Source organism: Pangasianodon hypophthalmus, chromosome 26 (assembly GCF_027358585.1).
Source record: "Pangasianodon hypophthalmus isolate fPanHyp1 chromosome 26, fPanHyp1.pri, whole genome shotgun sequence".
Classification (NCBI taxonomy): Eukaryota; Metazoa; Chordata; class Actinopteri; order Siluriformes; family Pangasiidae; genus Pangasianodon; species Pangasianodon hypophthalmus.
The window spans coordinates 8,384,213-8,410,336 of NC_069735.1; the positions used below are offsets into that span (position 1 = coordinate 8,384,213).

General features: G+C 37.8%; 1 protein-coding gene across 3 annotated transcripts; it reads right to left on the reverse strand.

Annotated features, from left to right (window-relative positions):
- Positions 1 to 25,505, reverse strand: gk (glycerol kinase). 3 transcript variants are annotated; one of them, XM_026931945.3, is made up of 21 exons: positions 25,349 to 25,505; positions 20,159 to 20,232; positions 19,685 to 19,791; positions 15,545 to 15,622; positions 15,351 to 15,430; positions 13,081 to 13,218; positions 12,606 to 12,715; positions 12,379 to 12,445; positions 11,778 to 11,795; positions 10,132 to 10,167; positions 9,970 to 10,037; positions 8,461 to 8,503; positions 8,285 to 8,365; positions 8,053 to 8,131; positions 7,801 to 7,897; positions 7,545 to 7,629; positions 7,287 to 7,407; positions 6,489 to 6,632; positions 5,980 to 6,066; positions 5,306 to 5,392; positions 1 to 3,257 (listed from the first exon to the last, which is right to left on the reverse strand). In XM_026931945.3, the coding sequence occupies exons 1-21, from the start codon at positions 25,439 to 25,441 to the stop codon at positions 3,247 to 3,249; spliced, it is 1,704 nt and encodes a 567-aa protein (XP_026787746.1). In that variant the 5' UTR covers positions 25,442 to 25,505; the 3' UTR covers positions 1 to 3,246. The 3 variants fall into 3 exon arrangements, with proteins under 3 accessions (XP_026787746.1, XP_026787747.1, XP_026787748.1); XM_026931946.3 differs by lacking the exon at positions 11,778 to 11,795; XM_026931947.3 differs by lacking the exon at positions 5,306 to 5,392.
- Between the last annotated feature and the right edge of the window lie 619 nt (positions 25,506 to 26,124).

Below are 26,124 nucleotides of genomic sequence, written 5' to 3' on the forward strand. Positions count from 1 at the left end.
TATTAACCAAATCCACCATTTTAATGTGCAGCAAAAGCTAATTTTACATATAAGGGAATTTCAAGCAAAATGTACAAAATACACATTTGTACCAACATAACAAAAACCAAAAAAAAAAAAAAAAAAAAAAAAAAAAACTTAAAAAGTCTCTCAAATCCTGCACTGTGCACTATACTCTTAGACTGTACACTAAGCACTTGTACTATGTAGCACATTTTTGAACGATAACATCTTAAATCAAACAAGTTGAAGTGCTTAACGGTAATGGCAAAGCATAACATGCACACATCACTTCATATCAGTGACTTGCACCAGAAGAGCTTCCACAGCAACAACCAATTTTAAAACCCCAAAATGTTAAACTTTTCTCGCTCAATGGATCGCTATTTTAGAGAAGTTGAAACCTGCCTTACCTCCTTGCTCTATGTAGAGCAGGTTGTAATTGATAATACAGCAAGTACTAATAGTACTACCGTATATTTGTTTCTTTTCTGAATATGAACACGCTACTTGCTCTAAAAGTGCGCAAATTTGTGCATGATTTGAGACAAAGTACCTCAGTAACACTGGCCACTGATACGTGCTATAACAGTGCATGGGTCAATTCAAGTACATAAAAAAAATAAATAAAAATACACATGAATATATTATAAATTCTTGTTAAACACACAAATGTCTAAAAAGTCCCTTTTACAAATCTACAAAAAAATACAAAAATGTATGTTGGTAACACCACTAACTGGTTGGCTCTGTATAAAATGGAGTGCAAAGCATTATGGTTCCTAATATACTACTTTTAAGTTCATTGGCTTTTGACCTCGATAATGCTTAATTGAAAGAAAATGAAAATTTGAATTCTTCATTAACAACAAAGTAACTTAAGCACTATGGCTTAACTCCACATCGGAACAGTTACCTAGCAATAGATTTAATGGCACAATTAATACCATCACTATAGTTATTAAAACACAAACACACACAAAAGTGTTAACACTTTACTTAAGAACAGTGCTCATAGAACTAAATGATACCTACATAAGCACTTTATAACAACTGACATAACCCTACATTATAACGTCACAAAGAATGCTTTTGTCAATTTGATGTCAATTATGTCAGGTTGACAACACAAAATGACCCATAAGGTTGTGTTATATCACTTTCTGGGCACAGTTATATTAGAGCATCATGATAGCTGACTTTGTAGATTTTTTCCTCCCCAATTTGGTCACCTGTCAGTTCCCGTCCACCAGCCTGCACTCCCCTATCATACAACAACTACCAACCGGGAAGGGTGAAGGCCAGCACGTGCTTCCTCTGAGACATGTGATGTCAACAAAACTTTTCAAGCACCTCTCCAAACTGCTGCTCATGTTGCCTCAAAGGGCAGCGTAACACACTCAGAGGAAAGCGCTATCTGCCCTCTTCTGCATACATGAGCTCAGAGACACCCATGATTGGCTAGTGTTGCTGTGATTGACAGGGGAGAGAGAGAATATATCACCCCTCCCATCCAGAGAGCATGGCTCCCAATTTTGCTCCCTTGGTTCCCAGTCACCGTTGGCTGTAGCATCATCGGGATTGGAACTTGTAATCTTCCAATGATATGGTGAACGCACTTTTGTTGTGCCATTCAGGAAAATTATATAGTGATCTATTTTTGCCAATCTGTCTCATTAGTCAGTTACTTTTAGCAACAAAAGACAGCCTGAAAAAATGTCAAAACGCAATCTTCTGTCATTAGACAGCTGCTATGTCACATAACATGAAAATTGACAAGAGCTGCCTTTATGGCTTTATATCAGTTTTCACAAAGAGCTTATGTAGGTGTTATGCAGTCCTATGAACATGCATAACTGAATTTACTAGAGGCACAGATGGCATCAATTTTGGAAGGAGCACTTCCATATTCATTTCATTGATATTTCATTACATAATTGTATTGGTACGTGTAACTTTGAACCGGAAAGCGTAGTACCGTTTAACCATACAACAGATTTTAAACATCATTTTGATGTTCAAAATAAAACTACAAGCATTTTTCGTCAAATACCTCATCACAAAGATGGTAATGTCATGACGTTTTTTTACTCTATGGAAGCCTAATTCATAGTTATGCAATAACCCAAAAAATAATTGGCTATTTAATTGTTAAACTCTCAATTCATGATTAGCCAGGAACAAAACAAACATGACCTACAGCTATATGGTGCAGACGACATAACCAACATTAAATTATTTTATTATACAGTGAATCCAATGCAAGCCACGTTGCTGCTTCCGTCAATATTCTCAGGATTAAAAGTGATGTATGTGCACAGTGCATTATGGGAAAACACAGTCCCTAGGTCGGAGACATCAGCGTATAACAAAAATTCAACCATAGCGACTATCAAGACGTCTTGTTAAAACAGACTTTCTGAATTCTAGTGTTTTTGAAATAGTTGACATTCTAACAGGAACATTAAAAGACGTGTTTTGACCAAGTCTCAGCGTTTTCTACCTTGGGATCCACAGTATATTGGGTTGGGCATCTCACAGTAACGGAACAGTAATGCACAGTTTTGTTCAACAACCATACGGAACCCTATGAAGGTGAAACCGTTCAGTCTTCATACAGTGCTTGGCTTGATTTGTACGTTAGCGCTCCCATATCTTGCACCATTCCTCAGAGATATCGTGGAAAACTACTATTGGCACCTTCTAATGCATGATATGACAATGAAGATGAGGACTGAACCAAAGTTAATAAATACGATGCAGCAGAATTAAAAGTTGTTCGAATTTACAACACAGTCCAACAAATACACAGAGGTACACGTGGTAAATGTCATCATCTACAGAAAGAAGATCAAGGAGCTACAGCAAACAGCTTGGGTCAGATGAAGATGTGTAGGCTGCCAGCTGTTTCTTCACGAGTACAATAGTGCTGTGCAACTTCAGATATCACAAAGTGTTTTGTTCATTTTCTTCATAGAAATTGTTTCAGTTGCCATATCACAACTCACAAGCTATGGCAACCATGTACCAAAAGTTAAAAACAAACTTTGTTCATTGATTAGAGGTCAGATAGTGATGATTCAGTTGTCTGTGGTGTCTATTCCCTGGAGAGTGAAGTTGTAAGCTTAGCAGCTACAGCTGGAATGTCCAGTGGGGAACGGCATGATTGTGATTGGACACTAGAGGACATACCTAGAATCCTACTTTCTTCTCTCATTATTCAACATCGAAGAGGATTGAAGAAGTCTACTTGTAACCTGTTCAAAGAAATGATGAAAAAAATAACGTTTGTTCCAGAATTATCGAGTTGCATGCAAGATTTTAAAATAGCAGCTTTGCAAGAGGAAATCAATAAACAGTCTGATAGTGTCATGTACGAGAAAGCAGTGCTTTAGAGGAATAATGTGGCGATGTAAAGCAGTCAGGAGGTGAAAAAAAAAGCAGGATATGTATTAAAAATAAATCTTTGGAGAATTTTCATGCTCATATTTTTTGACAAGAGATATCAGCAATACTATGTAGGATTCAAGGCACTAGAAGCCACAGAGTGTGATTGAGAGATCGAGGCATAGAGAAATGTTACATAAGAGAATTGAAACAATAATAATTTATACTTTTTTTTTTTTGCATCACAGCAAATTCAACTGAGAAATGCAGTTAATTTTGGATTCTAAAATATAAATGGTAAAAGTATTTTGTGACGATGCATGACAAGTTTTGTTAACACTTTCCTTAAGGGTGGTGTTTATAAGGCTACATGACATTTACGCCTTTCATGACAACTGAAAAGAATCCTACATAAACAGTAATAAAGGCTTATACCAACAGGAATCAAATGTCAAAGACTGCTTTTGTCCAAAAAACCTGAGTCTAGTTACGCAGATGGTTGTTGACATAAGGTTGTGTTATGGCACTCGTTGTCACATGACTACATGACAGCTGACTACGTAGCTCAGTGTACTTTTGGTATGTCACTTAAGTACATTTCCTCTGGCCCTTAGGTAATTTTATATTTCTGCTTCCAACATTTATACACACTTTGTTTCATTTTTCAACTAACCTTGTATGGCGAGCTATAGCTACATCGCAAATGGTATTTATGCACTTTCAACTGACAGATGCAGCAAAGTATTTTAGTGGACTGAACTGTAAAACCTTGTGGCAGAACTGGTCTATGTATGGAAAAATTGGCTGTAGTTCAGCGAAACATGGCTTCTGTAGCAGATCTTCTGTTGTGGGTAAACCAATCACATGCTATATGTAAATTATTTAGCTGAATGCAGCTCATCAGACCAGTGACTAAGCTACAAGGCTAGAGAAGTCAGAAAGAGGAGTTTTCACTAGACTTTTTTGAAATAGATTTTTCATTTATTTACTCTCTTGGGTCTGATAATTGAATTGATGTCATGGCCAACTGAGTCGTAGCTTTTATTACATCACTACATACCAGATATCTGACATATCAGAAGTACAAACTCTTCTTAGGAAGCTCTCATGTACAGTGGGTAAACTTTGAAAGTGGTGTACCACCTGTTAACATCACAAAAAATAAAATACGACAAATTACGTTTGATAAAAGCAGGTCTTTATGACAGGAGACACCTTTAGACTCTTTATGTAGGTTTATGCCAGCTCTCATGAAAGGGTTAAGTAGCCTTATGCAGATCATGCTTGAGTTTACTGATACACAAAGGTTTTTAATAGTAAACCTCTGTTTGATTTTTCACACTTTTGGATGGTCACAGTTGTAAATTCTGTCATCTGAAATTGATAAACAGCGTTCAAATCTTACATAGTACGCATTTAATGCTGCGTTGACTTAAATCGGAAGTGGGACATCAGAACTCGTAATTGCATCATTTTTCGACCTCCGTCTGCTCAAGCTACAAAGTGAATCATGGACGCCTCAGTGTTCATCTCTGATTAAGAACAAGCTAGCTAGCTAACAGTGATGAGTGATATATATTTACCTCCTCAATGCAGTGAACTGTATAGTCAGTATTATAGATTTAACAAGCTAATATATCTGTACGTTGATATAATATTTGCATATACAGCACACCTCATTTAAAAGTAAACTAAGTGCGTGCTACGTTGTTTACTGCTGATGCCATGCATAGCCATGTTAATTTGACATCATGTGCTGAAATCGGGGTTAAGGAGGCCTTCCTGACTTTCCTAGCTGAGCGGGCTTTTGCCTAGTCGGAGGTTGCAAATTCCGAGTTATGAGCTTTAGTCAAACGCAGCATAAGTACACATGCATGCATAAAGGATTGTTCACTCTCAGTGTCAAACACACACTGACCTGCAATGTATTTTGCTCCAATTAACATAAACATGCTACCCAGAATGTAAAAGCCCAGGGGAACACTACTGAAGATACTAGATTCCTCTGGAGATTGTCCAAAACCCAGGTCCAATTCATGCAATATCAGAGAGAGAGAGAAAGCAGACATGTGAGCAACTACTGATTTGGTTGGATCAAGCAACATCTGTGAGGTTTCTGCATGCTCCTGACGTCTCAAGCACCTAATGCCAGGCTCTGGCTGGAATTCTCTGAATGATGTTTACTGATAAAAACATATATTTGTAATTTCACTGAAATTTGGGTGGTGTTTCTACAATATATGAATTTGTTGCATTTCATTTTAATTTACTTATAGATAATAATAAAGTAAATATTTAATTGTAGATACATGTACCATACAAACATTTACAAAGTTACTTGGTTATTAGAATGAATAAACATGACAACATGAGAGACACGTGACTTTAAAAGGACTGCAACTTTCCATGCAGGTTATCTAAAGTGTGTGTTACTGTTTAGATCCTGTTATGAGTCTGTTTACACCATAAAACCTTTTTTTTGGTCACTGTGACACATTTCCTGTTTGGACGCTTTGAACATCCTACTATTCCCTCTCTGTTTGATATGCTGGATTTTTTAATAACATGGAGCACAAAGATGGAGGCACAAACCGTTTCCATTACTGATTGGCTCTGTAGTCTCCCAGTTCATGGCTCTCCGGACGGCCTTCTTCCAGCGAGCATAACGGAACTCACTCTCTATTTAGGAAGAGAGTAAAAGTTGAGAAATCTGTGGTTTTTTCCAAGTTTCTGAATTTACAGAGTAAGACACTTATCACAGGAAAAGACATTACTCCACTTTAACAGTCTTTAATAAACAAATTACAATACACAAAACATAGTTACAAGTTACAACTAACTGTAGGAATGATCATTAGATGAATCTAGAAAATAGATATAATGCACAAAGCTGATTTGTTTAGGCCTAGCAAAGCCAAAGAAGACAAAATTACTGAAAATTTACATTAAAAGGTGCTTTTAAATGAATTAAATGAAACTGCTGTCTCAGCTACACTATTACACCTTCACATCCATTACACATTTTTCCCTAATTGTAGGCTTTCGAGAGATCGGATGTTCAAACATTCTTAGTGCTGTTAACTAGGATGTAGCCGTCTTACCCTCCGGGTTGATCTGGGGTTCAAATTTCTCAGAAGTGACCTCAGTGAGGTCCTCAGGATTCAAACTCCACACACTGACGCCCTCTGCTGCCCCTGCTGCCATAGCTGCTCCGAGAGCTGTAGTCTCCGGCATGGACGGCTTCACTGTGCACACACAAACACACACAGATGTATTTAGAAAATTAAATTAAACTCTCTATACTGAAGAAGAGAGAAAAAAAATCATGGACGGCATGACTGGTCTTTATAAATATCACAATATCATAAAAAGGCAACAGTCAATGGCACGTCTATTGCTAAGTAGGGATACATATCTTGCTTTATATATTACTCGTTATTGTAGAATATTTGATTGGGTATTAATTTTAATGTGCTGTTTTTCTCATTTTATTTTTACAGGAATTTAAGTTAACAAATGAGCCATGCAAATAAAGATTCTGAGGTGACACTAATGATGTTCAAATGGTAATGGTAATATGTGACATACAGATAAATAAAAGACTTCTCACAGCCCACAAACTGATTAAATGAAATAATATGTGTCTTTCTTACCAGTGGAAATTCCAGTCAATGTTTTATGCTATGCTGAAATCATTTTTCATGTAATCAGTGTAATAGGGTTAGCTCATCTTTGACTATTAGTTGGGCTTAGGCTATATTTTGTCTTCGGGAATTATTAAAGTTTAGCAATAAGCTCGCTCATCTGGAATGTACCCCCTGATGCAGGGGATTTTACTCAATTTCAAAGAGAACTGTGAAACAGAAACTCAAAAGGGAGGTTTCAGTTACACAACTTACCTACTGGAATGCAGAGAATATCAGCCTGGAGCTGCATGAGGAGTCTGTTCGAGGTCATGCCTCCATCCACCTGCAGCTGAGTCAGAGGAATCCCACTGTCCTGATTCATCGCATCCAGGATCTGAACCACAAATATGAATCACGAGTCACTCTACTGATTCTTAGCACAAGGTTTTCTCATATTAGTGTTCCTAACTGAATGGTGGATGTGTTCCTGACTAAAGACAACAGGATGATTTCTATGCACGTAGACAATACCTCTCGTGTCTGAAAACAGACTGCTTCAAGAGCAGCGAAGGCCAAGTGACTCCTGTTAGTGAACTGAGTTAAACCGCAGATGATTCTGTTTGGAGAAAGAAAACCATAATTCATCATTTTTTATATATAAATATAAAAATAAATAATCTATAATGTGTTTCATGCCTGCAAAGTGCAGGTTTAAACATATTCGGATATTTTGATACTATTAATACATGATTCTGCATTAAAGTCTTTAAACCAATTAAAAACTTGCCCTCTGGCGCTTGGTTCCCAGTAGGGGGCGTAGAGACCTGAGAACGCAGGGACAAAGTAGCAGCCGTACGACGTTCCAACACTAGCAGCCAGTTTCTCTGTGGAAAAAAGGAACATTGTTAGGACTAGGGTTAAAATTGTGTAACACTTGTGCGCACAAATCTATGATAATGTGTCTATTGTGTTTAATATACTGTTGTACCTAGTGTTTGCATTTTCTATCTATTTTTATTTCATCCGCTGATGAACTCACCAAGCTCTGTAGAACTTTGGATAATCCCGAGGTTATCTTTCAACCAGCGCACCACTGCCCCTGCTATGGCAACTGAACCCTATAGAAGAATAATTATAAGTCAGCTATTGTGTAATGAAGGATACCATTTCATTCATTCATTCATTCACTCACTCTAAGGTTTTTTGCATAGCATGGATGCATTAAATATGTAATAAGAGATATGCATTAAGGACGGCATCAAGAATGTTACCTCTAACGCATAGCAGGCTGGCTTGTCTCGACCCAGTTTATACGCTACTGTTGTTAAGAGGCCATGATCTGACATTACCGGCTGCAGAACAAAGTAAGACAGAGAGCTTAGACAGAAACAAACACAGATATATATTAATCATCTACAAGTAGCAGTGAATGAGGAAGGAGGAATACCTTCGTTCCTGTGTTTCTGAGCAGGAAACAGCCAGTCCCGTAACTGAAAGAAGAGATGTGGGTCAGGGGTGGATGATATCGCAAAAAAACTGAGATCAGTCAATTCTTGTTAAATTATTCCTATATAACAAAATTACAAGATGTTGGTCTTTGGCTCGGAATAATTTGTTATATCCCTCCATGTTATATTCCACCATGGTTTGGGAAATGCTTATTCATCATTGGCTCTTAGGTGCTCATAGAACTCATTTCATTACAGTTCTTAATCAATGCTTCTGATAATATATAAGCCTTTTTTTTTTTTTTTTTAATTTAATTTCCCCCCATTTTCTCCATAATCTGGTCTAGGCCATTTCCCACCCACCAGCGACAGCTACCAACTGGGGACGGTGAAAGCTAGCACGTGCTTCTTCAGAGACATGTAAAGGCAGCCACTGCATCTGTTCAAACTGCTGCTCATGTTGCATTACACAGTAGTGTAACACAGTTGGAGGAAATGCTATCTACGCTCTTCCACATACATGCCGCTGTGATTGACAGGGGAGAGATTATGCCATCCGTCCCACCCAGAGAGAACGTCCAAGTTTGGTCTCTTGGCTCCCGGCCACGGCTGGCTGACGCACTGTCGACGTTCAAACTCGTGATCTCGAATGCTTTTTATGTTGCGCCAAGTACAGAGTGAGGTAATTTCTACTACTCATGGTAGCCAAATAACTACTCATGGTAGCCAAAAATACTGTGTGTGTGTGACCCAGGGGTAATACATTTAGCTAATACATTTAGCTCCCTCATAGCTCACCTTATATAGTTAATTGGCAAAATTTAGTTTAAACAAAATTGCGATCTCTTCTAAAACCATTAACACGTGTTATTAAGTGCTGTTACAAACAAGTAATTAATGACACGTAATGACAGTACAAGTAATTAATGACACGGAGATGAGCAGTGCAAAGCGGAGTTACTATTACCACTCCAATGCTGATTATTTTCCTACAGCAGCATGTCCCTAGGAGTTTTATTCCTCTTACACCACAGCAATTAACCACCTCTACCAGTTTTTTTTATTTATTAAAGACTTTTAATCTATTTATATTTATGTTGTGGAGCATCCATGAAACAACTTACCTCAAGTAATCACTTGCGGTATAACAACTTGTCTCATGGACGCTCTGCAAGCTTAAATGTAACTGTAAATGGATAAAAAACATGTCATGTCTTTGTGAAATCTTTGAATCTGGGAAACGGCTGTGGTATAAGAGGAATAAAACACACCAGGACCTGCTGTTTTAAGAAAATAATCAGTTCTGGGGTTGTAATGATATGACATCACCCTGTCATTGATTATTTTCCTATAACAGCGCACGCTTGGGTTTTCTAAACCTCCTATCACTAATTATGATGCACTAAAAATGCATATGTTTCAAGAATGTATGCTTATTGTCACATCCGCTGATATGAGTGATGCTCTCACAAAGCACCAACGTGTTAAAGACAAATAAAGAGGCGTACGTGTTTTTGGCCTGGCCGTCCTGAAAACACATTTGTCCCACGAGAGCGGCAGATTGGTCCCCTAAACACTTCAGTGAGAGAACACAAGTACTTCAGGCTGATACAGTAAAATATACAGTAAAATCATTTCTGTACAATAAGAAATAAGAAAGTGCAATTTACCCCTGATATTGGAACACCAGTGAGGGGACCAGATTTCTGTGAAAGCATAAAAAAATCAATAAGACAGTAACAGAGTAAATTTCCACTCATCTCAGAGTGACTCCTCTGTAAATCATTGTTAATAAGGTATCAATTCCTCCCCGTGTTCTTTAGTAAATACACAAAAAAATCAAAAGCCTCCACCAACAGTGGACAGTTTAACATCTGTGAAGAACTAGTTCACTCAGTGATTAAAGCATGCCATATCGACCTGCCTCTTATTCACTTTTCTATGGAAAAAAAAAAAAAGGAGAGAGCATGCAGAGAAATGAAGGAGAGATCCACAGCACGGCCACCGGGTCAGAAAGTGTCCTTGAAGAAGCAACAAAATCCTGTTTGGAAAGACAGCTCGGAATCTAGTGGCTAACAGCAGGTGAAGTCAGCTCATGGCATCCAGCCAGTGCGCTGTGTAACGAAGAAAGTCACCCGGTACATTTCCAACAACCAGCCAAAATATAGGGAAAGGGAATAAAAGCCTGAGCCTGCTAGCAATGAAGAGTTGTACTGGTATAGTTACAGTTCTGGTCAATATTATGGTCAGGTATTTCATACAATATCTTAAAAAAATTCTTTTGGTCAGAATCTGAATACAATGTCCAAGGTTACACATCACAAAGACAGCCAAACATTTTCTCCAAACATTTTTTATAGCACAGCATAGTTGAATTCTCAAATCAGAAGGTGTTGTTTCCTATAACAGCAATTCAAGCAATTCTTTTACCAAAAACAGAATATTTTCCTCGAAAGATCAGTACAGTAAATTTGGCCAAAGATCCATAAAGCCTTTTTAAACCAAAAAGCAGGTCTCGGTTTAAATGTGCAGCATATTTTACAGGTTGGAACAAGTATTCCCGGTTTAAGGTCTCTGTATGATACACAGCAGCACTAGGAACTGAAGACTTGTTTGGTCATTTTCTCTTCCCTCCACGTCCTTTTTGAGTGGCAAAAAAACTTAATAACACTGCAAACTGCAGATGAAAAGGTTTCTGGAGATGGTTTTGAAGCTTTCTTCTTCATTTTTTTAGTGATATTATAATTTTTCTTATTGCTTACGAACAGGGAATGTGAGTGACCTTTGTAAGCAATAAAGTCATCATTCATAATATATGTCATGAACGTACAGGAAATTTCTTACAGGTGAGCATTTTCATAGCAGCTGGGAAATCTAGTTTTGCTCATCACTGATCTGAAAAGGCTGACATTAATTTGTCATAGGAACATTTCAGTTTTTGTACTATTTCCATGAATTTTCTTTTTTAATTGCTATTTTTTGAGCCTGTGCTGTTTTGTATCATACAAATAAATGTATACAAGTACATACACCAAGGTAGTTTTCAGTAGATAGTATAACAAGGTGCCAATCATTTTGACCAGAACTGTACCAGTATAAATAATGAGATAAAGAAAGTGTTGTTTTTAGTACACTCAGACTTCTGGACCCTATCACAGCTGTGATTTGCTCAGACGATCAAGTCGATGTAGTTTTCATGTTGGAAATGCACCGTTAGATGGAATGGGATAAAAGGGACATCAAAGCCAACCAGGGGAAGGGAAAAGACACTCGTTTTCCCCAGAAATGACAATAATATTAGTCAAGACCTACTCACCAGACTAGAACTGATTTTCTATCAGAAAGCCCAAAGAGACGATAAGACACAAAGGTTTGATTGTGATAAAAACGGATCTTCCACACGAAAAATAATTGCAAATCCAATCAGGGATATTGTAAATTCATATTAAAAATTAAATAATGGAAGTCCCTTTTTTCTGTGTTTTTTTTTTTTAATCACTGCGGACTCAATTTTTTTTTCATAATTATGAAAAGGATCAAAATAATTATATACATTTGCTTGCATAAGTATTCACCCCCTTTGAACCACCAGGAATAAAATTGAGTTAATTGGGATTTTATGTCATGAAACTACACACCAGAATTAATTTAGTGGTTTCACACCTGTGAGTGTGAATATGTATGAAATTGCAACTTTTACATTTTTTTTAAATTTGCAAATTATTTGGAAAACTATACTGATTTTCATCCCACTTCAATATTATGGATAATTTTGTGTAGATTCATGACATAGAATTCCAATGTCCATTTCAGTTCCAGGTTATAACACTACACAATGTGGGAAAGTTCAAAGGGGGGTAGGGGGTGAATAGTTATGCACAATATAAAATATCACCAAGCTATTCCACTGAGCTTACCATTAAACCGTAGATCTCTGAAGAGCTCCTCACTTTTGGCAGAATCTCCATTGGTATGCCAAAATAGCTGGAACGAAGCACATTCCAGTTAAACAAACAATTCAGCTGTGAAAATACTTCACATTTTTTAGCATATAAACACAAATGAGGCATTCAGTAACAGAAGTACAAGCTGTGTGATTGAGGGCCCATGTATGTGTGTGTGTGTGTGTGTGCGTGCATCTTACGTGCAGAGGTCTGGATCCCAGTCCATAGTGTGTATATTGAAGAGCATGGTCCTGCTTGCATTGGTCACGTCTGTAACATGGACACCTCCCTTCTTTCCACCAGTTAGGCACTGAAAAATAGGGAGCACATGACACTCAGCTAGTGACCCACTGATATAGTGAAAGACAACTAACAAACATCTCAGGCCAAAGGTTTACATCATCCATGGTTTTGGGATCTACAGTGCTGTTTTCTGATTTTTAATGAGAGTGATATTTAATAGTGATTTTAATACTGAGCAAAAAAAAATATTGGAATTTTAAATTTTAGCAGTGGTGCAGAACGGACAAGAAACAAATAGTTAGAATGCCATTAATGCAATTAAGCATGACATAAATTTAGGATTTTGTCTATAAAAATGATTAAGTACATTTGTTTTCTTAACCAAGTGCTTTTTTCCCCCCAATCATCTGCATTAATGTCTATATAACTCACCCATATGAGCCAGGAGTCGATGGTCCCGAACATGGCTGTGTGTGTAACCACTGCCTTGCGCACCTCCTCTACGTTGTCCATTAACCAGCGTAGCTTCACTGCACTGAAGTACGTGCTGATGGGAAGACCGGTCTTGTGCTGCAGAAGAGTGAGTGATTTAATGATATACACTTTTATGTGGTTTGGCCTGATGATATTTATAGTGTATTGTACTGTGCAAGTTTTTGTCTGTAACATTTCATTTTTGTTGGGAAAGCAAAATTAGGAACTCCAAAATGTTTTTTTTTTTTTTTTTTTTTTAACTGACCCAATAAAGCAGAAGCCATAAAATAAACATCTAAGACTAAATTTGTATTAAAAAAAAAAAATATATTATGGTTCTTAAGGCTTTTGTACAGTACTGCATGTATGATTATATATGAGATGTAAGGAACGCACTGCAATTAGGCATGCTGTCTTAGGAAAATAATCAGTGATGAAGTGGTGTGATGTTACTATCATGAAATTTTCCTACAACAGAACATTGCAAAGTGTTTTACTCCTTGTATATGTTTAAAAATATATATATATATATATTTTCACCAGCCACCCTTTTTTTTCCCCGTCTTGAAGTTAATAAGAAAAAAAATAAACCTCAGCTGGTCATGTGACTGAGAAACTGGAACGTATAAAGCCGTCCAGAAGACTCTCCCATGGCGGAAAACTTAAGCGCTGACACTGGAGACTCCTTCCATAAATGTTAAATAAATGTCTCGTACGGACAGTTTCAATGATTCAATGTTTTTAATCTGTTTATTATTTGAGTTAGATTGTGTGCAGCTTCTGGCTGTGAATTAGCTGTTACTGTAAAAACAATATAGTAGAACAAGCGCATTAATATAAACCTGCGATTTGCCATGTAGCTGAAATACTGTCAGAACTGTGCTGTTATAGAAAATTAATCAGCAGCTTCTGACCAATCAGAATCGAGAATGTGAAAGAACAATGTGGAATAAAGAAGTACATAATACATAAAGATATTCTTACTTATATACCTTGATCATTGTTTTGTTAATAAAAGTTGTTGTTGTTCCTCTTTCGGCTGCTCCCGTTAGGGGTCGCCACAGCGGATCATTAGTCTGTGTATTTGATTTGGCACAGTTTTTACACCGGATGCCCTTCCTGACGCAACCCTCGAACCCAGGCCGCAGCGGTGAGAGAGCGCTATGGACTAACCACTAGTCCTCCAGGGACCCCAGTAAAAACTAAATAAACCAGTTAGGTGTCAGAAGTCGTCAATCATTCAGACCATTGTCTTTTGGGTGTATTCATTCTCTCCTGCTGTGTGTTGAAAGGCGTGTTCCTTCCAGCTTGACTGGTCACATACTTGTCAACAATAGAAAACACCGTCTCTTAACAAACCCAGTGGTGAAAAATGCTATTTCAGTGTACTCTTCTCCTTTCCTTTACTGGTTATGTTTTACATAGTTGAGTTTATTTACATAGTGTATTTTCATTTCTCTAAATGAGTGAGTTTGAATTTCCTGCTTACATTTAACTCATTCTAAATCATACGGATCATTTCTTCCAGGCTGGCACACACTGGAAAGTTAAGCAAATAAACCACACCATTTCCACACATTCCATGATGTGACGAGTCAAAAATCGCTGCTCTGTCTACATGAATTTTTGCTCATCTATGACTGCGTCCAAAGGACTGCTACTGAATCAGTAATCAGATTCATGCGAGATAAAAATACCATCAGAATGATTTTATATTGATGGGTTGAAGTTAATGACATTTTTGACATTCCTCTAAGGTTGCACTGACTTTACTGACTATACGGCTTCCTAGCTTAGACCATCTGTTCCAACAATGTGCAGTCGAGTAATATCAACAGCAATAAAATAGTAGCTATGAATCGAAATTATTCTTCTAAATAGTAAGGTTATTAAAGCATATCAATGTTGATAATCAATATGCAATCTTCACTTGTGCAAGAGATTTATTTTATGCTTAATTTCTGAGTTGACTTTTCTGGTTTAAACCAGAAAGGTCTATTTTTACTCTGGTTAACAGTTTCCTACATTACCCACAATGCAGTTCGACTACCTGCTGATAGTAATACTAATGAGAACTCATCTCTACCGAGAACGATGCAGCAGCACTTTAGTCCTTTAATCTGTCCAGCTCTTTTATCTTCTCATCTATACATTCAGCTCAAACTGATGAGGATCCAAAGCGTCAACTTTCACACCAGTTTCTCCATCAACCTTTGAGGTGTTTTTACCTTCAGGTGATTTTTGTTCCTGCCGGGCGTGTTGTTGATGAGTCTCTCCACGGTGGACTGTGTACGCAGATCCAGCCACACTACACAAACATCAATACTTTAATCAATGTACACTGCATAGCACCAAATCAAATCAATGACTGCTATTTTTTGATTATTTGATCAATTTGATCTCACTACCCAAGCGTACTTACCAACTGCATTGTACAGTGGCTCGCCTGTTTCTTTGTCCCAGACCAGTGTGGTTTCTCGCTGATTGGTCACACCAATGGCTAAAGGGAAATTACAAGAGGTCATTTATGAAAATTGCAATGACAGCCTGGTGGATAATGCTTTAAATACAAACAAGATGGATAAGATGGGGAAAAAAGCTGGACAGTTCGAATAGAGTAGTATAAATTTAAAAAAAAAAAATCAAATTATATACAGGAACTAGTTAATATTCTGATAATCAATTAATCAGTCAGTTGTTTTAAATGCATTATTATGAAAATACCAAAGCACCAAAGACCCAAAGTACCAAAAAAAATTTATTTCAAGATATTTCTTTAAAGCCTTTCAATCAATAACACCACTACAGAACTCTTAACTAGGCTTAACTAAGTTACAGGTCACTAACAGCAATACAGTATTACTGATATTTATCAGAAGTGGCATGAGAATAGAAACAAGTTCTTATTTTAACCACATTTTTAAATCAGATATTTAAGCCAAAGCAAGGTCTGGGTAGTTCAGACTTTTCGAACACACACTATGTGTATATATACACTATATTACCAAAAGTATTCGGTCACCTGCCTTGACTCACATATGAACTTAAGTGCCATCCCATTCCTAACCCATAGGGTTCAATATGATGTCGGTCCACCTTCTGCAGCTATTACAGCTTCAACTCTTCTGGGAAGGCTGTCCACAAGGTTGAGGAGTGTGTTTATCGGAATTTTTGACCATTCTTCCAAAAGCGCATTGGTGAGGTCACACACTGATGTTGGATGAGAAGGCCTGGCTCTCAGTCTCCGCTCTAATTCATCCCAAAGGTGTTCTATCGGGTTCAGGTCAGGACTCTGTGCAGGCCAGTCAAGTTCATCCACACCAGACTCTGTCATCCATGTCTTTGTGCACTGGTGCACAGTCATGTTGGAAGAGGAAGGGGCCCGCTTCAAACTGTTCCCACAAGGTTGGGAGCATGGAATTGTCCAAAATGTTTTGGTATCCTGAAGCATTCAAAGCTCCTTTCACTGGAACTAAGGGGCCAAGCCCAACTCCTGAAAAACAACCCCACACCATAATTCCTCCTCCACCAAATTTCACACTCGGCACAATGCAGTCCGAAATGTACCGTTCTCCTGGCAACCTCCAAACCCAGACTCGTCCATCAGATTGCCAGATGGAAACGCGTGATTCGTCACTCCAGAGAACGCGTCTCCACTGCTCTAGAGTCCAGTGGCGGCGTGCTTTACACCACTGCATCCGACGCTTTGCATTGCACTTGGTGATGTGTGGCTTGGATGCAGCTGCTCGGCCATGGAAACCCATTCCATGAAGCTCTCTGCGTACTGTACTTGGGCTAATCTGAAGGTCACATGAAGTTTGGAGCTCTGTAGCAATTGACTGTGAAGAAAGTCGACGACCTCTTTGCACTATGCGCTTCAGCATCCGCTGACCCCTCTCCGTCAGTTTACATGGCCTACCTCTTTGTGGCTGAGTTGCTGTTGTTCCCAAACTCTTCCATTTTGTTATGATAAAGCTGACAGTTGACTGTGGAATATTTAGGAGCGAGTAAATTTCACGACTGGATTTGTTGCACAGGTGTCATCCTATGACAGTTCCACGCTGGAATTCACTGAGCTCCTGAGAGCGGCCCATTCTTTCACAAATGTTTGTAAAAACAGTCTGCATGCCTAAGTGCTTGATTTTATACACCTGTGGCCAGGCCAAGTGATTAGGACACCTGATTCTGATCATTTGGATGGGTGACAGAATACTTTTGGTAATATAGTGTATATATTATATATATATATATATATATATATATATATATATATATATATATATATATATTTATATATATATATATATATATATATATATATATATTTATATATATATATATATATATATATATATATATATATATATATATATATATTTATATATATATATATATATATATTTATATATATATATATATATATATATATATATATATATATATATATATATACATACATATTTATGTATGTTTTGCATGAATCAAATAATTTTTGGTGTGTGGAATCGGCTCCAAAGCTTTGGGGTTGACTCTTAGTTTTCAATGCCTGGAATCAAAGAATCAACTCTTTTCGGTATCGACTCCCAGCACCTTCAGTGTGAACTGAAAGCAGGATGTCGACTTGATAACTTGACACACAAAAAATATAAAATATATACTAACCAACCGTTTTATCAGGAATGCCTTTACATCTTTTTATTCATGTAATTATTCAAACAGCCAACACGTGGCAGCAGCGCAGTGCAGGTCAGGAGCTTTAGTTAATATTTACATCAAAAATCAGAATGAGGAATAAAATGCGATCTCAGCAACTTTGACCATGGCATGGTTGCTGGTGCCACACAGCACAGCTGGTTTGAGTATTTCCAAAACTGCTGGGATTTTCACAAACAAAAACATCCAGTGAGCAGAGTTCTGCGAAAGGAAGCGCCTTGTCAATAAGAGAGGTCAGAGGAGAATAGCTAGACTGGTTCGAGCTGACAAGAAGGCTACAGTAACTCAAAATAACCACTCTTTCTAACCGTGGTGAGCAGAAAAGCATCTCAGAACACATAACATTTCGAAGCTTAAGCTGTATGGGCTATAACAACAGCTCACCAAAATTGTACATTTCAAGATTGGAAAAACATTACCTGGTCTTTTTCCGGTGAGTGTATTTTATGTAAGTTAAGAAAATTAAATGCATCAAGAGTACAGTGTTGTTACTACTTACAAGCTAATTGATTCAAACTACTTGTGGCAATGATACTGCCCTACTCTGAATAATGCATACCATGAGCCATATAAATGCATAATTAATGCAGAACATATTATAAATAAATTATGCATAAAATCTGATTAAAGTTGACAAATAAACTTTAAGAACCACAACTTTGGGATGGAATATGGAAGACAAATAAATATGACCACAAATCTATGATACACTATGACAGTGCTTCTCAAACCTTTTTGGTCACGCCCCCCCTTTAAACCTATAAAATAATAATAATAATAATAATCTGCCAAATTAACCAACCAAACCAAATAATTTCACTAAAAATCATAAAAATTGAATGATTTTTTAATTGAAATAAAAAATAAATAAATTAAAATTGTGTTGCTGTTGAAATATTGAACAGAACAAGATCAGCGCACATAGCGCATGAAAATAAAAGGGAAACGCTTTGAGGTTCAAGTGGACGAGGCCACTGACAATACCAAGGACAGTTTGTTAATAGCGCACATACGCTGTCCTTGGTACTGTCTGTGGCCTTGTAAACCTGAAGCGCAAAGCATTTCCCTTTTATTTTCTGAACGAGCTGTTCCTCCAAGTCATTCGCAATATCAAAAATTCAGCTCGATATGGTGTCATTAGACACTGGGATAGTCTTTAATTTCATGACACTCGCCTCATCAAGCAGAACTGACACCATATCTATGGCAGCGGGAACAATCAACTCTTCTGCAATCGTGTGTGATTTCTTGCATTGTGCAACGCGATACGCAATTTTGTACGAAGCCAGTTGCGCTTTCGCTGTTGCTGAAGTGTCTTTTAGAAAATTACCTTGATGCCCACGATATTGATCAAATTTTCTTTTAAAAAACTCAAGTGGCTTTTGAACATGATTCGAATGTATCGTCTCAATGTGCCTTCTTAATTTGGTGGGTTTCATGCTGACCGCTGCCAGCGTTTTAACACATAGGATACACACAGGTCTCTCCTCCTCACCCTCCACATTAACAGTGAAGCCGATAGCAAGATATGCCTCATCATACTTTCTGCATTTAGAATGACCAGTACCTGACTGGGATGCCTGTGTGACCTCATCTACGGCTTTTCTCTTCCCTTTCACAAACCAATCCATCTTCCATGCTACGTCCGTTGGCTGTTTTCTGTTTTTTTTTTTTTTTTTTTTTTTTTTTTTTTATCTCCCGCACCCCCGCACCATGGCTTTTGGCAGACACCCTAATCTAATAAATGTATACCCACATACATAACTGGCACCATACACACCCAGATGGGATCTGCTGTTAGACAATAGTGGATAACCTTCTACACAAACGACACGAGCGATAGTAATACCTTTGATGTTGGAGATGTCAATGTTGAGCTGTGTCAGTTTCTCGCAGGTTCGGTCCATGCACTCGTACACGGACTGCAGAATCTCTTTTGGGTCCTCTTCCACCCAGCTGCAGAGCGGAAATTAACGTGTGCATTATTGAATGTTCAAATTATGCTCTTAATGCTCTTACTGATGTAACTGTGGCTTCTGTGCTTAGATGCAATTTTATTAAAACAGTAGTTTTTCAAAATGCATTTAAGATTTTTTTGCTTAGCAAAAAGAGTGAACAATGATGAAACCTAGGACAAGGCCTCAGTGGGCATGATTATATACATTATTAGCTGCATCTGTAGGTGATTAATCCGTGTTACAGTTGTGAAACTGGTTATTTACAGCCGTGTTTTCCAGCTGCTGTGACGCTAGTTGCAGTGAGTTTCAGTGTGTGTGTGTGTGTGTGTGTGTGTGTGTGTGTGTGTGTGTGTGTGTGTACTCACCCCTCTTTAGGGAAACTTTGCTGAATCTCGACTTGATGGTGACTAAGCAGTTCTGCAGTTTTAGCATTGAATACCTGCATGAAAAAGAGATGCGATACTTAGAGGAGGGGAATGCAGATCTTATTATATAAAAAAAATTGTGACTAAATGCTTTTCCAAAGGAAATTAATTCAACAACTTCTTTTACAATGGTCTAAACTTACACCTCTGTATAATAATAACTGCACAAAAAGTCTTAGTATATGAAATGTTTTTCCTAACACTTTAAATATTTGTTTTTAATGTTACAATCATTACTACATACTTTACTTCAGGAGTTCCCAAACTTCTCCACAAATGACCCCAAATAGACATTGCATATCTTCTGTGACCCCAAGCCTTGTACACCCTACATTTTATTACAGAGTTATTATATGGGACTACTGTAGCATTTGAATATTTTATATATATTGTTTAGCCATACCACCCACCTATAATTACTATAAACTACAGTCTCCCCTCGCCAAACACTCTACAAAGTAACTCCCCTTGTATACTACTTGTATTCTATTTATAAATAGCACAGGACCATTTTGAAAGTTTTCCAGCCCTAAAGCTGCAGGCATGGTGAGGAGCCACAAACTAAAAGAGCTCAGGAGGAGTGGGCAGATGCAAGTGCTGTGTTCAGTATGAATGCCTTCATTGACATGTGAAGTGTGTCCCGATGCCCACACGTCGTTGCGTCACTGAATATATTCATGTTATTTAAATTCACAGCACCAGCTCGCAGACAGAAAAGGAAAAGCTCACAGAGAGAAAAGGATTTGTGCTGTATTCAATTTTACATTTATTTAACAGTTGAGGGTTAAAGGCCTTGCTCAAGGGCCCAGCAGGGGCAGCTTGGTGGTGCTGGGATTTGAACTCTCAACCTACTGATCAGTAGTCTAACATCTTAACCACTAAGCAACCACTGCTACCCATCCCTAACCAGAAAAACAAACGACTGAATGAAAAAGTTTATTATGTATACCATAAGTACAGTAGTATGCGGTTCAGGATGCAGTGTAAAGCTGCTTTGAGACAATGACCTTTGTAAAAAAGCGCTATACAAATAAAAATGAATTGAATTGAATAGTATGCGGTTCAGGATGTAGTATACTTTCTAAACCATAAGTACAGTAGTATGCGGTTCAGGATGTAGTATACTTTCTAAACCATAAGTACAGTAGTATGCGGTTTGAGATGTACTATACTTTCTATACCATAAGTACAGTAGTATGCGGTTTGAGATGTAGTATACTTTCTATGCCATAAGTACAGTAGTATGCGGTTCAGGATGTAGTATACTTTCTATGCCATAAGTACAGTAGTATGCGGTTCAGGATGTAGTATACTTTCTATACCATAAGTACAGTAGTATGCGGTTCAGGATGTAGTATACTTTCTATGCCATAAGTACAGTAGTATGCGGTTCAGGATGTAGTATACTTTCTATGCCATAAGTACAGTAGTATGCGGTTTGAGATGTAGTATACTTTCTATGCCATAAGTACAGTAGTACGCAGTTCAGGATGTAGTATACTTTCTATGCCATAAGTACAGTAGTATGCGGTTCAGGATGTAGTATACTTTCTATGCCATAAGTACAGTAGTATGCGGTTCAGGACGTAGTATACTTTCTATGCCATAAGTACAGTAGTATGCGGTTCAGGACGTAGTATACTTTCTATACCATAAGTACAGTAGTATGCGGTTTGAGATGTAGTATACTTTCTATGCCATAAGTACAGTAGTATGCGGTTCAGGATGTAGTATACTTTCTATGCCATAAGTACAGTAGTATGCGGTTCAGGACGTAGTATACTTTCTATACCATAAGTACAGTAGTATGCGGTTCAGGACGTAGTATACTTTCTATGCCATAAGTACAGTAGTATGCGGTTCAGGACGTAGTATACTTTCTATACCATAAGTACAGTAGTATGCGGTTCAGGACGTAGTATACTTTCTATGCCATAAGTACAGTAGTATGCGGTTTGAGATGTAGTATACTTTCTATGCCATAAGTACAGTAGTATGCGGTTCAGGATGTAGTATACTTTCTATGCCATAAGTACAGTAGTATGCGGTTCAGGACGTAGTATACTTTCTATACCATAAGTACAGTAGTATGCGGTTCAGGACGTAGTATACTTTCTATGCCATAAGTACAGTAGTATGCGGTTCAGGACGTAGTATACTTTCTATACCATAAGTACAGTAGTATGCGGTTTGAGATGTAGTATACTTTCTATACCATAAGTACAGTAGTACGCAGTTCAGGATGTAGTATACTTTCTATGCCATAAGTACAGTAGTATGCGGTTCAGGATGTAGTATACTTTCTATGCCATAAGTACAGTAGTATGCGGTTCAGGACGTAGTATACTTTCTATACCATAAGTACAGTAGTATGCGGTTCAGGACGTAGTATACTTTCTATGCTATAAGTACAGTAGTATGCAGTTCAGGACGTAGTATACTTTCTATGCCATAAGTACAGTAGTATGCGGTTCAGGACGCGGTATACTTTCTATGCCATAAGTACAGTAGTATGCAATTCAGGACGCAGTATACTTTCTATGCCATAAGTACAGTAGTATGCGGTTCAGGACGTAGTATACTTTCTAAACCATAAGTACAGTAGTATGCGGTTCAGGATGTAGTATACTTTCTAAACCATAAGTACAGTAGTATGCGGTTTGAGATGTACTATACTTTCTATGCCATAAGTACAGTAGTATGCGGTTTGAGATGTAGTATACTTTCTATGCCATAAGTACAGTAGTATGCGGTTCAGGATGTAGTATACTTTCTATACCATAAGTACAGTAGTATGCGGTTCAGGACGTAGTATACTTTCTATGCCATAAGTACAGTAGTATGCGGTTCAGGACGTAGTATACTTTCTATACCATAAGTACAGTAGTATGCGGTTTGAGATGTAGTATACTTTCTATACCATAAGTACAGTAGTACGCAGTTCAGGATGTAGTATACTTTCTATGCCATAAGTACAGTAGTATGCGGTTCAGGATGTAGTATACTTTCTATGCCATAAGTACAGTAGTATGCGGTTCAGGACGTAGTATACTTTCTATGCTATAAGTACAGTAGTATGCAGTTCAGGACGTAGTATACTTTCTATGCCATAAGTACAGTAGTATGCGGTTCAGGACGCGGTATACTTTCTATGCCATAAGTACAGTAGTATGCAATTCAGGACGCAGTATACTTTCTATGCCATAAGTACAGTAGTATGCGGTTCAGGACGTAGTATACTTTCTAAACCATAAGTACAGTAGTATGCGGTTCAGGATGTAGTATACTTTCTAAACCATAAGTACAGTAGTATGCGGTTTGAGATGTACTATACTTTCTATGCCATAAGTACAGTAGTATGCGGTTTGAGATGTACTATACTTTCTATGCCATAAGTACAGTAGTATGCGGTCCAGGATGTAGTATACCTTCTAAACCATAAGTACAGTAGTATGCGGTTCAGGATGTAGTATACTTTCTATGCCATAAGTACAGTAGTATGCGGTTTGAGATGTAGTATACTTTCTATACCATAAGTACAGTAGTATGCGGTTCAGGATGTAGTATACTTTCTATGCCATAAGTACAGTAGTATGCGGTTTGAGATGTAGTATACTTTCTATACCATAAGTACAGTAGTATGCGGTTCAGATTGTAGTATACTTTCTATACCATAAGTACAGTAGTATGCGGTTCAGGATGTAGTATACTTTCTATACCATAAGTACAGTAGTATGCGGTCCAGGATGTAGTATACCTTCTAAACCATAAGTACAGTAGTATGCGGTTCAGGATGTAGTATACTTTCTATGCCATAAGTACAGTAGTATGCGGTTTGAGATGTAGTATACTTTCTATACCATAAGTACAGTAGTATGCGGTTCAGGATGTAGTATACTTTCTATGCCATAAGTAGAATAGTTTGCAGTTCAGGACGTAGTATACTTTCTATACCATAAGTACAGTAGTATGCGGTTTGAGATGTAGTATACTTTCTATACCATAAGTACAGTAGTATGCGGTTCAGAATGTAGTATACTTTCTAAACCATAAGTACAGTAGTACACGGTTCAGGATGTAGTATACTTTCTATACCATAAGTACAGTAGTATGCGGTTCAGGATGTAGTATACTTTCTATACCATAAGTACAGTAGTTTGCGGTTCAGGATGTAGTATACTTTCTATGCCATAAGTACAGTAGTATGCGGTTCAGGATGTAGTATACTTTCTATGCTATAAGTACAGTAGTATGCGGTTCAGGATGTAGTATACTTTCTATGCTATAAGTACAGTAGTATGCGGTTCAGGATGTAGTATACTTTCTATGCTATAAGTACAGTAGTATGCGGTTTGAGATGTAGTATACTTTCTATGCTATAAGTACAGTAGTATGCGGTTCAGGATGTAGTATACTTTCTATGCTATAAGTACAGTAGTATGCGGTTTGAGATGTAGTATACTTTCTATGCTATAAGTACAGTAGTATGCGGTTTGAGATGTAGTATACTTTCTATGCTATAAGTACAGTAGTATGCGGTTTGAGATGTAGTATACTTTCTATGCTATAAGTACAGTAGTATGCGGTTTGAGATGTAGTATACTTTCTATGCTATAAGTACAGTAGTTTGCGGTTCAGGATGTAGTATACTTTCTATGCTATAAGTACAGTAGTTTGCGGTTCAGGATGTAGTATACTTTCTATGCTATAAGTACAGTAGTATGCGGTTTGAGATGTAGTATACTTTCTATGCTATAAGTACAGTAGTATGCGGTTTGAGATGTAGTATACTTTCTATGCTATAAGTACAGTAGTATGCGGTTTGAGACGTGGCAGCAGAGATGAAGTTAACCGCAGTCATTATTCGCTCATATATGACTATAAAAGCCTGAGTGCTCATGAGATCATGAGAAAGGACTGGTATGGAGCCAAAATTCCACACACACAGGTTGTTTAACACTACTGCACTGAGCTGGACTTGAGCTAACACTCCATCTCTCTAACACACACACACACACACACACACACACACACATCGTGTATGCTGACAAGGACACACAGGACTCTCGGTTTAAAGAGAAAGCAGAGCTGAAGTCCAGCAATCCACCACGAAATCAGACTGTGACTTACCAAGAAGCGAGTGGAGCTCGTGCCCTGGTCGATTGCGGCTACAAGAGGGCCGAGCATGATCCTATTAGACGAGGCGGCCATCGTGCCATTCATTGGAGAATCCTGGCAGGGAGTGCTCGCTTCAAATCCGGCACAGGATGACAGACAGCACTGCGCATGCGCACCGCAGCCTGTTGATGACGCACGTAGGGCGGATGAATGGGGAGGGACTATGCAAATAACTTGAATCTGATTGGTCAGAAGGTGTTGATGCAATATTGCAGCTGCAAGGTACAACACAGGTTTAATGTTAACGCACTTGTTTCTATAGTAACTGTAGCTTTTATGGCGGACATTTAACTGTTGATTTGGTGAAGTTTTGTGTAAGGTGGAAACTTCACAAAGTAAAAGTAAAGCTGTTCCTTTAGGTTTCTCACCACAGAAAGTCTTCAGAACTCTATACATTTTAGAGACAGTGAAGGGAGGAGTGTTTATAGCTGCTATACAGCTGCTGTTAGTGATAACTGGTGTTTCACAGACATTCCACAAAATTATTATAATCAGTTCAAAACTATGACATGTTCTTTAATAAATAAAACTTTTCAGCATTGTGGTGGTATAAGAGCAATAAGACACTTCAGGGTGTGCTGTTATAGAAAAATAATCAACGCTGATGTAGTAACTGCCTCCTGCTTCACACAAGGCCTCACCCTGTCCTTGATTATTTTCCTATAATAGCTTGCTACATCATGCTTTATTCCCTACATACTACACAATTTAAACTTAGATAGTAAAAT